Raw genomic sequence first — 15231 nt, forward strand, 5'->3', positions numbered from 1 at the left:
TAGTTGTTACTTAAACAGGTGCCCCAATTGGAAAATGTACCCTCAGTCCTTGTTCTGCTAATAGCTGGAAAAGTTGGATCATCCCTTAATTTCATTTGTGGTAACAATTGTTGGCAGGGTAAACAGAGAGTAAATCACCCAACACACAGCACTGAAAACCCTTCTAAATTCCGTCGGTGTGTTGGGACTCTCCAGTGGCTTTATATACACTTTAAATAAATACAAAACCCCTAAAGAATCTTACCAGCCTTCGTTGAGGCTTGATCAATGGGCGGTTGATTCCGTTCATCTTGTGGTAAAGCCCACAGGCATTGCACAGATAGTGGCCTGTACCATCCCTTCTCCACAGAGGGGTGGACATCGCTCCACAGTTGACACATTCCCTCCCCTCAGAGAAATCATCGAAAAACTCTGCAAGAATAGGAGAGAAAAAAAAATCAGATCTTTTCAGCCTGAAACAACCGTGATTCCAAAGATGGCTAGATGTAGACTTAAGATGATGGTTGAAGGATTTGACTGGCAAGAGGTCCTACTTTGGCAGATCTTTCCAAAAGCATGCATTATGTAGTCTTCATGGTAAAGCCACTCTGTTGCTAAAATAAAACTTTACAAGAATGTGTCCTCTACAAAGAAGACATGGGATACTCACATCTCCTACCACCCAAGGCACCAAGCCATGCAGTAGTGGAGAAAACCACTGGCTGAATATCCTGCAGAATGATTTTTCCATGAGTGTCAATTTCCTGGTCATCTCATCTGCAAGCTGAGGTTCTTCCTGACGGCCCCCACATCACAGCAGGGGGCCAGGAAATCTATACTCCTGGAAGTAATGGATTATTCACTACTTAGGTGAAAGCATCAAAATAGGATCAGATAGATGAGTATCCCAGTATGCAAAGGACACTTCATGGTAAAGCTTTATTATAGTGCCAGAGTCATTTTAATGGACTAAGCAGAGTTCCCCTGATGCCGACTATAACTCTGGAGAACAAAAGTGATCATCAAGGAAAATACATTGTAGGATCATACAACGGTGTCATCTACAATGATCGCAGTGTGTCTGCAGATACACAGACTTTCCCTCATGGGATTTCATTGGATGGAAAAGAACATCTCAGGTCTATAGGTACCCTGAGGTTGCATACAGATTTGTGCTTTCCATATTAACACTTATACAACAAGTTATACATCCATGCTAGTGGTTATTCTATAATAACCTATTTATGTACCATAAATAGTTTGCTGAATGAAGCCCAACACTATTTTTTTTTTTTTTTACATTTGGATATAGTAGAGAAGCATTGGATACTCTGTTAGGTCTTTACTGTTGCCCCCATTGTAGGGGACATACCCTTACTTCCTGTTCCCATATTGTTGAGTATATACCTCCAATTCCTGCCCCTTTGATGCCAAGTCACATGTTGGACATGTAGAGAGAAGTCACCACTTCACGGTTGTATGAAAATCCCTCACCTCTACAACTCTGGGTGCCAACCAAAGGGAACCCAACCACATTTTATGAACTCAATAGGAAAGCAGGATGCCTAGGACTGTCCCTCTTAGCCCTTGTACACATGGTTGGACATTCCAACAAAAAAATTGTGTTGCATACACACAGTCGGACAATGTTGTCGGAAAATCTGATCGTACGTAACGTGATGACGTTATTTCGTTACGACGGGACTACGTTCAGGCTAGTAGCCAATAGCTTTGGTCTAGGAATTTGATCAGAGCATGCGTGGCACTTTGTCCGATCGAAATTCTCTACACACAATCGGACAAAGTCCGATCGGATCATGTTGTCGGAAAGTTTTATAGCCCACCTCTAAAACTTTGTCCATCGGAAACAGTCCGATAGAGCCCACACACAGTTGGATTATCCGACAACACGGTCCGATCGGACATTTTCCGTCGGAATGTCTGACCGTGTGTACAAGGGCTTAGATGAGAATTTTCCTAAGCAGGACTGCAATGTGCTATATACGAGCTTGATAAAGCTGGATGTTATCTGATGTCATTGGGGAGCAACTTCTGACTTTCCAACCAAGTCAAATGTTGACACACAGGGCTTGATTTACTAAAACTGGAACATGCAAAATCTGGTGCAGCTGTGCATGGTAGTCAATCAGCTTCTAAATTCAGCTTGTTCAATTAATCTTTGATTAAAAACCTGGAAGCTGATTGGCTTCTATGCAGAACTGCACCAGATTTTTACTCTCCAGTTTTAGTAATTCAGCCCCATAGTGTGTTACTAGGATGAGGAATGAGGATGTCACCCAGATAGGGAGTGAGGGGAAACCATTTACATGATGGGACAGACAGCCTAATAAAAGCCACGTTTTCCTCACTACACAAGTATTTTCATTGCCGTCTTTGCCTCTGTTGGAGAGATTTGCAATAATTTCCTGCCCTGGTGACTCATTATCTTAATGGAGACACAGACAGAAAATCCTTACAAAGAGACAAAACTTTTGCCGCTGTATCCAAAAAAAAAAAAAGTGTCTGGAGTCAGAGATGACAAACTACATGCATATATATATATATATATATATATATATATATATATATATATATATATATATATATATATAAACTCTGTTTAAGTTAACCTACATATGCCCAATTTATGTTTAAGGGTGCAAATACCTACACTCATTCTTCATATTAACAGGGTTGCTACCATGCAAAGCACCTAATATTTCACATCAAGTTGACACAGCTATTAAAACAAGACAAAGGTTAGAGAGCAATCAACTTTAAAAGTCAAACTTCTCTGTGCAGTCAATGACAGGAGTTTGAGCACTGTCCATAAATAGAAGGGGAACGTTCATGGACACACCACCCCCATGCTGACTGGCGTTGCTTGTACTTGTCCCAACCAAGTGTTTAAAATAAACCTCTAATTAGAAGATACTCTTGCGGGTGCTGTGCTGTTCAAACCTTTATCATATGAACACAACTTTATGTGGGTTTGGACCCCACTGCGGGTAAAGGTGAAAGTGGGAACCCTCCCCATTAGAACACTGATAAGCATTTTTCGCCTTAAAGCCTCGTGCACACGATCAGATTTTCCACCGATAAAACCTCAGACTTTTGTCCGAAGGTGTGTGCCTGGATTTTGTCTTGCATACAAACGACAAGGAATTGTCGGCCAACAAACATGGATATAGCGACGTACTACGTGTTTTTCCAGCTCTTTAGCGCCACCCTTTGGGCTCTTTCTGCGAATTTCGTGTTAGTAGAAGTTTGGTAAGTTTTGATTCGCGCTTTTCATTTTGCGCTTTTTATTTAGTGCTTTTCAGTTCGTTTCTGGACGACCACTCGTCAACCAAATATGTTGCAGAATCGGAGGAGATAACGTGTTATTTATAATTGGCCTTGGAGTTATTGCTTTGACCCAAGTCTAGTCCAGGAACAGGAGGAGGAGGAGTTCTTGGAACAAAAATTGGTTGCTTTATTAATCGTGACCAATTATGACATATGCCTTTGCTGCGGGAGCTCCAGGAGAATAATCCAGATGATTTTCAGAATTCTCCAGATGACGGACCCCTGCTTTCACCAACTCTTGGCATTGTTGACCCCCTATATTAAGAAGCAGGACACATGCATGAGGCTTTTATTTTATTTTTTTGATTGAATAATTATGGTTTGATTTGTTATATTTTCTATATTTTTGGATGCATAGAATGCACTTTTTGGTTACGGTCTATTGACAGATAGCATGTCTAATTTTATTTGTTTTCTATTTTTAATGCACAATAAAAATATTGTGTAGAATAATTCTTAGCTATGTGTTTTACTTCAAATGGCAGTTTGGGAGTAGGCAGTTATATTTAAATAAATACAATGTAAAATAGACAAGGGACACCAACATAGTTGTATCTTTGATCTTAAAAACTACGGAATAATGGTGTTGTGGTAACTTGCTCAAAAAAAAAAGCATAATACTACTATTCCTGATATCAGTAGAAAAAAATTAATTTGCAATAACTCCATCAGTATCACCAGCAAAGCAGCTTCATTATTATCCCATTAAAGAAGAAGAGAATGTGCGCTGCATTTCAAGATTTCATAATTTGCCGCGTCACAAATGTTAATTCTCCATTACCAACGATATTTTACAAAACCGTCCACTTCCGGCTCAGCCTTGCTTCCGAGCATGCGTGTTTGTACTTTGGACTTTTGTCCGACGGACTTGTGTACACACGCTCGGAAAATCCAACAACAGACATTTGTCCGTGGAAAATTTTAAAACCTGCCATCCAAAATTTGCCCACGGAAAATCCGACAACAGTTGTCTGATGGAGCATACAAATGGTTAGATTTTCCGCCAACAGCCTGTCATCACACATTTCCCGTCTAAAAAACTGGTCGTGTGTACGAGGCTTTAATCTTAATATAAAACATAATATCACTGCAGTTTCTAAAATAGACCAACCCCCCCCCCCCCCCCCATAAAAATAAAAAAACTATTTGTGGGGCCCCCTATATTTTTAACAATCATCCACATGTAGAAAAATTGAGAAGAACTTCAGTTAACCCACTTCGGGTGGGTCCAGTCTGTCATGGGCACACTCCATGGGGTTTTATGACATGGCATGGACTGTATAGAGGACTGAAAGGCTCCATTCACACTAATGCATTTATTTTTATGCTTTTTGCAGAAATGCAGGGAATTTTTTTTTTAACATGGGTTCCTATGGAACACATTCACATCAATGCATTTTTGCGCCTCTGCATTTTTGGAAAGGGTCGGAGTCTTTTTTCCAGCAAAATGCAGCCACATTGAAAATTCAAAAACTCAGTTTTTACCGAGATTTTGTTGTGATTTGAGTTTTTTTTTACATTCACTGTATAAAGCTGGTTGCTTTATACAGTGATATGGTTTTGCAAAATGCCGTGGGCCCCTCCCACCCTCCAAATCCATACCAGACACTTATCCGAACATGCAGCCCGGTAGGTCAGGAAAGGGAGGGGACGAGCGAGCCCCCCATCCTGATCCATACCAGGCCGCACGCTCTCAACATGGGGGGGGGGGGTGGATGCTTTTGGGGCAGGGGAGCTCTGCACCCCCCATCCCATAGCACCTTGCCCCCATGTTGATGGGGACAAGGGTCTCTTCCCCACAACCCTGGCCAGTGTTTGTTGGGGTCTGTGGGCTTATCGGAAACTGGAAGGGGACCCCCAGATCCTGTCCCCCCCCCATGTGAGTGGGTTTCGGGTAAAAAAAAAAAAAACTCAAATCGCTAAATGCCAATCATGGCAAAATATCGATTGCGAACACATACATCCCATGTAATTCGCACCTGCACTGCTGTGCCACTCACATGTGATGTCTGTCGCATTGGATTCACATTTAAAAAGATGATGTGATTCCTGTCTGAAATATAGTTCACACTGCGATCTGTGAACGGATCTGAGGGTGTCATTAACATTGTATTGACACCCACAGCAGGCAGTGTGAACTGCCTGCGGGAGAGATGTGATGCGGGAACCGGCGCTGGAGTAGTACTGGTTCCAGCATCGCTACATTGTGAACCCAGGCAGAAGGGAGGATTTTTGTATAAAAAGTAAGAAACACTTACAAAGATAGAGGGTGCCTGTGGGTATCCTCCATTGGTCCTCTGTAAGGCCTGGTTCACACCTATGCATTTTCTATTATGCGGAAACACTACAGTCCATTTAACATGGTTTTCTATGGGTCATGTTCACATCTGTGCATCTTATGAAAAGGGCCAGGGACTTTTTCTGGTTTTTGGTCCCATGGACTTCATTGGATCAAAAACGTGTATTGAAAAACTCAAAATGCACCTGGAGTATGCAAATTGCAACCTGCATAGGTGTGAACCAGGCCTAAAGATGGAAGGAAACTTCACCAGTGGATGAAAGCCATTGAATAATCTGGATATGCCCTGTACTTTCCTTCTAGATTCCCCCCGATAGTCCTCTTCATCATGTACTAAAGTCCACAGCATGACCAAGAGGACCACCAAGAACCTAGCATCAAGAAGGATAGGAACAAGTCCATGGTGGTTATCCTCAGGATTCACTGCAGAAATCTTGGGAAGTCCAACACCAACCCCAGGAACTAAGGGCATGCTTTCAGGAAGAAGAGGAATAGTTCCCTTAGACATCACGTGACATACTGTATGTGTAAGTGGACCAAAAAATATATTATATATATATATATATATATTATATATATATATATATATATATATATATATATAGCACTGACCCATGAAGGAGCGGCTGGTTTTTCTGGGATTACAGATTACCTCCTCCAGCTCGTAACTCGTCGTTCTTCTCTAGGGTTTCCCAGGGTTGATGGCCCAGTAACTGCAGAGACCGACACTTGAATTCCTATTTAGGGTTTTTATTTGCATAAAACAGTTGAACAAAACTCAGTCTCTCAGTTAAGAATAGAGGGTATAAGGATGAATGAATGAATGAATAAAATACTTGTATAGCGCACAATGCGAACTGAATCGCCTCTAGGCGCTGTGGCGAGCTTTGGTCATCTGCTAAAAGAGGAAAGTCTTGAGTTTTTTCCTAAAAGCCAGGTGATTTTCTTCCAGGCGGATGTTGATTGGTAGAGCATTCCATAGCCGAGGCCCTTGGACAGCGAATCTCCGATCACCCTTGGATTTATACCGGGCTTTGGGCACAAGGAGGAGGTTTTTGTTGGCTGATCGAAGACTGCGGTTTGGTGTGTAATGATTTATTTTCTCCATTAGGTATTGCGGAGCTTCTCTATGCACGCATTTGTGGGTGAGGCAAAGGGTCTTGAACGTGATCCGATTTTTTACGGTTAGCCAATGTAAGCTCCTCAGTGAAGGAGAAATGGATTCCCAGGGTTTTTTTTTCCTGTTATCAGCCTTGCCGCCGTGTTTTGGATCAGTTGTAATCGCGCAAGTTGATATTGTGGTAATCCTATGTAAAGCGAGTTTGCGTAGTCCAGTCGTGAATGAAGTATAGCTCAGGTACTTTGGAACTGCTGACTTCAATAAAAGTCCCTTTTTACATAATCCAGGGAATAGCCACTCGCAACTGGATTCTTTAAAGGTTGGATAAATCCTTGTTTTTGGATCTAGCAGCCAACAAGTGATTTTAGCTTAGCAAAGTCTCTGCCACAGACTTGGTTGAAAAACTTAGATGCTCACAGGAACTTGGTTACAAACGGAAGGATAGAAGTAGGAACTTTCTTACTGTACCAGTATCTTTCAGCCGGTCCGGCGATACAGTAAGAAATGTGGATTCAATTAGCGTCCATAACAGCTCAGCTTCCAGGCTCTTACCGAGCCGCCAGCCTCATGCGTGGCAATTTTACTGAAGAGTCCTCCCCTGGTCGCGTGTAGAGTTGCTGGGCCTCTCAAAACCCGAGACGGCACCGGAACACCTTAGAATTCTCCTTCCAGTTACTGTGCCTCGAACTAGCCAGTTCAGAGGCTTGGAAAAGGATGGATCCACACCCCAGGCCATGAGGGCCTCTAGGGGCTGGTCAGAAGGACCAGGACCACGGAGTCAGCAACAACTTCTGGACCGGAACCCCGAACCACGTGACTTCAGCACTTTACGTACTCTCTCCCGGAATACACAGCAAGACCCAAAACCCACTGATTGGCTCCCAGAGAGAGATTGGTATCCAATGCGTTCAACCAGACTGCATTCTAATGCCTCTCACAGATACAAACCCCACCTATAACCAGGCAGAACCTTAGTATAGCCCAGCCAAACTGATGCGAAAGCATAATTTCACAACTTCACCCCAAGACTCAACTACAGTCTAGGGAAAAAACTAAATTTACAGACATAGCGCATACTCATCAGGAGTACTGGTGCTACATATATATTAAATAAAGAAAGGCAAAGCTTTTTTAGTTTAGGATAGAGTGGAGAGGGATTACAAACCCCGTCAGAAAAGAAAGTCTCAAATTATGGGTTGTCACCAGAACAGGAATAAAGGGGGAATCTTCAAAAGGGGACACTAGTTCTGGTGACAACCTTGGTTTCCCTCACTTTGAAGGGATTACCTCTTACTTCTGGTTTTGGCTATGGGACAGGAAGTTAAAGGAAATTTTACCAATGGATCACAGATGGAAAAAAATGAAAAAGGTTATAACCCTCTATCCGTAAAAAAAAAAATTATAATATTTAGTTCTCCTTTAAGATGAAAATATAAAAGACTACTTCTACTAATTAAATGACTGTACTGCAGCTGCATACATTCCTCTTTTACAAAACATGATGAACAGCTAGTAATTTTCTCCCCTCTGTATTTTGACACGGGGAATGAAACATTGTAAATCACAGTATAATGTGCATTTATTGTACCTCCTCGCCTTTACCATGTGTAAATATTTAGAACATCGCTCTCTTAAACTGAGTAGCAAAGGAAACTCGCAACCAGCTCAGCGAGTATCTGTAATAACAAAGCCATATACGGCTTGGAGCCCCGCCATTCATCATCACAAAAGATACGTTTTGTGGAACAGGAAACTATTTTTGTAATTTTTTTTTTTTTAATTATTAAAATTAGTTCTTAACTTCCACAAAAAAAAAATTGGGACCTGAATTTTGTAAGTAGAATTTAATTTGAGAAAATGGTTAGCGGAACAAAAAAAAAACAAAAAAAAGATGAATGCATGGCACGGGCTGCTTTAGTGGTAGAAATTATATCAACTGGTACCTAAACCTGGCCAAGGTCCTGGCGGGGCAATGGGGCCCCTGATTCTGGAAAATTGAGGAGTGTCGGTTGAATTTTTAATACAGGCATTAATATGGATTTTTATATTTCTATATCATTTTGTTATTATTGTACAAGTCATTATTAGAAATAAATTTGATGTTTGCATATACTCATTATAAGGGTGATTTTTTTTTTTTTTTTTTTTATATACTAATGTTAGGTAGACCTATAAGCCAATGTTAATTAAACCACTACACAGTTCATTTTCTTTTGTTTAACCTCTCTCACTTTCCTACAAAGTTACAATGTCGCCATCTTACTAATGGGATCATCTCAGCCTAGGCAAAGATAAAGCATAATAAAAATCCCACCGTTTCTCTATATCAGGGGTCTCCAAACTTTTCAGTATGAGGGTCACATTGTATGTTTCACAAATATTCGCAGGTCGTAAAACATCAGGTATCCCCTTATCTCAGAATCTCCCCTTACATACAGTTCCCTATTAAAGTCCCCCTTACATCAGGGTGCCCATTAAAGTCCCTCTTACATTAGAGTTCCCATCAGAGTCTTTCCTTACTCTAGGGACCCCTCTCATAACCGAGCCCCCATCAATGTTCCCACTTTTATCCCCACCCCCCTTCCTTACATTAGCGTCCCCATCACAGTCATCCTTACATCAGAGACCCTATCAGAGTCCACCCTACATCAGATTATTCCCTTACATCAGGTTGCTCATCAGAGTTCCCCCCTTTCATCAGAATTCCCCTTTACATTAGGTTCTCTATTAAGTCCCCCTTACATCGGAGTACCCATCAGCCTCCCTTACTCTAGGGTCCCCATCAGGTTTCCTCCTTACATTAGAGTCCCCTTCAGATTCCCCCTTGCATCAGAGTCCCCTCTCATAACCAGGTCGCCATCAATGTTCCCACTTATATCATGTTCCCCATCAGACCCCCCCCCCCCACACCATATCAGGGTCCCCTTCAAAGCCCCCTAACATCAGAGTACCCCTTTACATTAGGGTCCCCCCCACATCAAGGTCTACATCAGAGTTCCCCCTTACATCAGGGTCCCCATCAGAATTCCTCCTTATATTCAGAATCTCCCCTTACATCAGGGTCCCCATTAAAGCCCTCTTACATCAGAGTTCCCATCAGAGTCTTCCCTTACTCTAGGGTCCCCATCAGAGTACCCCCTTACATTAGAGTTCCCTGTTACATCAGAGTTCCCTCTCATATCAGTGTCCCCATAAATGTTCCCACCTATCTCATATTCTCCATCAGATTCCCCCCATATCAAGGTTCCCATAAAGCCCCCCTTACATCAGAGACCCTTTCAGAGTCCCCCCTACATCAGAGTTATCCCTTACATTAGAGTTCCCCCTTTCATCATAATCCCTGCTTACATCATGTTCTCTATTAAGTCCTCCTTACATCAGAGTCCCCATCCAAGTATCCCCTTACCTTAGGGTCTCTATCACAGCCCCACATTACATAAAAGTCCCCAGCACAGTCTCCCCCTTACATGAGAGTCCCCATTAGAGTCTCCACTTACCTTAGGATCTCTATCATAGTCCCCATCACAATTTCCCCTTACCTTAGGGCCCCCATGACAGTCCCCCCCCCCCACATCAGAGTCCCCATTAGAGTCTCCCCTTACCTTAGGGTCTCTATCACAGTCCCCCATTACATAAGAGTCCCCATCACAGTCGCTCTTTACCTTAGGGCCCCCATCACAGCCCCACATCAGAGTCCCCATTAGAGTCTCCCCTTACCTTAGTGTCTCTATCATAGTCCCCATTACATCAGAGTCCCCATCACAGTGTTCCCTTACCTTAGGGCCCCCTTTACAGTCCCTTCCCACATCAGAGTCCCCATTAGAGTCTCCCCTTACCTTAGGATCCCCATCACAGTTCCCCCTTACAAGGCCTCCATCAGAGTACTCCCTTCCCTTAAGAGTCCCCCATTACATCAGAGCCCCCCTTACATCAGAGGGCAGGATTAAATCTTGCAGTGGTCTGGATTTGACCAGTGGGCCGTAGTTTGGAGACCCCTGCTCTATATTGTGACATGACATTGAATTTACTCACACAAACGTATACGGTTACTGAAAGGTTCACATTTCATTTGTATTTCGTAATACTAAAGTCCTCCTTTAAGCACTATGTCTATATGTCTATGGCCAAGACAAATACTTAAATTAAATATAAAGTTTTCATAATGAAAGGCCTTCAACCTATATTAGCGTGACATAATCATAAAGGCAAACAGTCCCTGTATATTGTCTCCAGCCTGGCACGGACTGGTAGCATTTTCTCTGTACCAATATTTTCTTAGTTAATAAGGCCACAGCCTGAGTTTACAGCTGAATATCTTTATGGCTTCCAGTTACTTAACTTGGCTTTAAGTCCTGTCATTAGAGGCTTTTTTTTGACACGTTCCTCTCCCCCCACCCCGACCCTCACCCCCTCCTTCCACTTCTTCTACAAGCAGCAGACAGGAGAGGAAACACTTCTATAAACTACAAATTGGACTTTCTACACTTATTATTGTCCCATGGGTCCTGGAACAATAGGGATGAAGCGGGTCGCCCCACAGCTGCACCAGACAGAGGGAGCAACGACTTCCCATTAGAAAGGATCAGAGCCCTCTGACAGACAGGTCTGCTTTATAAGAGGAAAAGGAGAGAGTTCATTAATCACGGCTCTTATAACCCTGGGAAAATGATATTAACATCCGCAACACCATGCACTTCTTCCAGGGTTACCAAGAGGATAGAAACACGGGCTAAAGCAAGAAAGCCAATGAATATGATAGACTGATAGATTGAAGCTTTCATGTCAAGGGCCCATTCCCTCTACAACAGTGCCAACGTTTTTATGCATTGAGGCGATTTGCATTAGGCATCCTAGATTGTCAAACCATGAATAAGTATATCTCGCATGATTTTTCACAACCAGAGCATTAGCAATCATTGTGCATTGTGTGTAGATGCATTTGCTACCTACCTCATTCAGGTTGAGATGTTTCAATATATAATATAATATTATATATATATATCAAAATTTCAGCATATCGATTTTTTTCAGATTCAAATCGCAGATTTATTTGGGGGGAAAAACGCCCAGCTCTAATATATATATATATATATATATATATATATATATATATATATATATATATATATATATATATATATATATATATATATAGGAGACTGGGCCGCAGGGCAGTATTCCAACATGATAACAACCCCAAACACACCTCCAAGACGACCGCTGCATTGCGAAAGAAGCTTAGGGTAAAGGTAATGGATGGGCCAAGCATGTCTCAAGCCTAGGCTTATGACATCATGCACAGCTCTCTCTCTCATGAAAGTTTACCAGGAAGGTAGGGGGGATGAGTAATAAGAGGGTCAATGAGAGCTGCGGGGCTGCAGAACTGTAGATGTGCCTCTGTGTAAATCCAGGAAGTGAACAGGCAGAAGCTTCAGCTGCCCACGGTTAAAATGGTTGCAGCCTGGCTTAGTGGAGGGAGATTTCTGCAGCATATTTGGCAAGTACAGAATCACAGTATATATAAAATATGCAAAGTGGTTGGAGGGAAGCTTCAGAATGGCAAAGATGTTTTTATTACAAATTATGTGAACAGACTGCAGGTCCATTTTAAGTCCAACACCCTTTACAGAACGTATAAATGAATGCTTATATCTGGCATATTAATGCTAATTATATTAGCATATTATTAGTACAGTATATGCTAATTTCTGTTACTGTATGTACTTCCTGTTAATAGCTATGACTAAGCACTGTTGAGTGTGTGAAATGCATCAGGTGTTTTATCCTGTACCCTGCTGTGGTTTGTACTTTTGTTGTTTTTCACAATAAAGGCGTTTTTATTGGAGTGCGGCTGTCCAGACTTTCCCTCTTCTAAGTGCTATATGCTTAGCCTGCACCTGATACTTCCACCTTGAGGAGAGTGCCATTTCCACACATCCAACTGGAGCAGTGATCCCTTCCCCAATTGTTCCTGTATGTACTTCCTGGCCAGCAGAACACAAGCCACCGGCAGTAATCGAATGTAAAAAATTCAACAGGCTGGTTGGACCCAATTTGATTGATGGATTGACTTGGGTACAATCAGCCTGCACATATATGGTTTGAATGTTGGCCAGTCGGGTTGAGGTCAGGACTGTGTGCATGCCAGTCAAGTTCATCCACCCCAAACTCGCTCATCCATGTCTTTATGGACCTTGATTTTTGCACTGGTGCGTAGTCATGTTGGGATAGGAAGGGGCCATCCCCAAACTGTTCCCACAAAGTTGGGAGTATAAATTGTCCAAAATGTCTTGGTATGCCGACACCTTAAGAATTCCCTTCACTGGAAATAATTGGCCAAGCCCAACCCCTGAAAAACAACCCCACACCATAATCCCCCCTCCACCAAATGGTTTGGACGAATGCACAAAGCAAGGTCCATAAAGACATGGATGAGCAACTTTGGGGTGGAGGAACTTGACTGGCCTGCACTCAACCCGATAGAGCACCTTTGGGGCGAATTAGAGTGGCGACTGCGAGCCAGGCCCTCTCATCCAAAATCGGTGCCTGACTTCACAAATGTGCTTCTGGAAGAATGGTCAAACATTCCCATAGACACACAACTAAACCTTGTGGACAGCCTTCCCAGAAGAGTTGAAGCTGTTATAGCTGCAAAGGGTGGGCCTCCTCAAAAGTTCATAGGCAGGCGTTCCAATACTTTTGACAATATAGTGCAAGTCTCTCCACACATTGTTGTAGAGTATAACTGTACAAACTCCCAATTACTTTGGAAGAAATTAATCAAATTCCTGCCCCTCTCACAATGCAGCCACCAGACAGCAAGGGATGATGGGAAAATAATAAAACACATACTTCAGTGGAATTTGTCTTTGCCGCAGACATGATTTTATTTCTTGGCTAGATTTTTTTTTCTTATTATTGAAGTAGCAATGATAGCCAGTTTCTTACAAAACTGTTGGCAACCAAATGTGAAATGAAGTTGGCTTTTCCCCAGCGTGCGCATTTATACTATATAAATAAACAGACATACAAGTAGAGCTTCTGCACTATAGCCCCCACCCGTGACACAGCCCCTCTATGCCCTCAGTGAAAGTGTATTCCATTAAGGCTCCGACGAGTGGTTTGTATATTTTAACCGAAGAAAAGTTATATCAACACATCACCACAACTAAGTGATTACATCGATGGAGGCTTGCCGGCTCAGGCAAACATAGAGGGCCTCCAGCATTACTTACATTCGACCCTTTCTGAAATTCCATACCATTTCCGGAAGCCATTTGTAAAATGTTTAAAATACTACCATGTCAGGCTCATCGATCTGTAAGGTCTACTTTACTTTTATCTGAACGTGAATATTTTCTGTTTATAGTTTGTAAGTGCATGAGCCAAGTGCAGCCATCATACGAAAAAGAAAAGTTGCAGAAAGGATCTCCCACATTGGATTCATCCAGCAGTTTACTTGGCAATCTTATCAAGGCTTATCTAATGTTTCAAGGGCATGCTGGTCCTCTTTAGTAAAGTGTATCTGAACCATGGAACAAATATGAAATATATTGCAGCTTACCAGTTCTTAGATGAGGCGGCTGCACACAGACACTGAATCCCTGTTGCATAAATGTATATATGATGGGTAAAAGATGGCCTTTACGATCAAAGGAGAAGTACAGCCAGAGGTCGTTTTGGCTGCAATTCTCTTGTGGATCACAGGAGTGCAGTTCGTTCTGCACTCCTGTGACCCGTTTTCAGCAGACAGCAGGCTGAAGCCAGCTGTCAGCTGATGTCACAGAGCTGGTCCAGGCTAGGATAAGAACGAGATAATAGGGTCAGGATCCACCAAAATGCTTGACCGACACCCGTCTCAGCCTCTCAGCAAGCTGCTGAGAGCCTAAACTGGCCACTCTCACCTCCTCCACAGCCCAGCACTCCAGTGAGCGCACGGGGGGGGGGGGGGCAGGGCAGAGAGCCAATGACTCAATGACTGACAGTCACCAGCTCTCTGTTCTTGGAGCTCTGAGAACCTGAGCAATGAGCTGTCTTTGATCTCTCATGCTGCATCCACCTAGGTAAGTTTGACTCTTAAAAAATAAAGGGTGAAACTAGTCTGAGGCATTCTCTACAGATGGAAAACAGGAGCTGAAGGTATCCTTTACCCGTTTCATTCACATCTGTGCAAGAGGGAGTTGGTGTCTGGTGTGGCATTCTGACCTCCTCTCTAAGGGTTGAATTCTTCCCACCAGCCATCAATGAATTGGTCTTACCAAGAGTTTGCCAAGAACTCAACCAATGAATTGGTTTTACGAGACTGGATTCCCTGAGATCTGAACACGATGAATTGGTTTTAGCAAGGTTTCCCCAAGACCTGAAACCTTATTTTAAGGTTTCTTCTGGGGTAAAAGCTTTAAAAAAGGCTGCTAAAAGAGGTTATAATCTTTCTCCACTTTACCAAAAAAAAACAAACAGTTTTTGTGTTTTCTCCTTTGAAGAT

The 15231-nt window shown here is 42.5% G+C and overlaps 1 protein-coding gene across 1 annotated transcript in view; it reads right to left on the reverse strand.

The window, feature by feature from the left end:
• The window catches only part of GATA4 (GATA binding protein 4), an 83462-nt gene that overhangs the window by 14910 nt on the left and 53321 nt on the right, over positions 1-15231 (reverse strand). Inside the window, exon 2 of the mRNA XM_077489035.1 lies at positions 245-411. Within this exon, the coding sequence (XP_077345161.1) occupies positions 245-411 (167 nt within the window). The remainder of the gene's footprint in view (positions 1-244; positions 412-15231) is intronic.

Source organism: Lithobates pipiens, unplaced genomic scaffold (genome assembly GCF_037356315.1).
Source record: "Lithobates pipiens isolate NorthernLeopardFrog02 unplaced genomic scaffold, aLitPip1_a1.2 Scaffold_18, whole genome shotgun sequence".
NCBI lineage: Eukaryota > Metazoa > Chordata > Amphibia > Anura > Ranidae > Lithobates > Lithobates pipiens.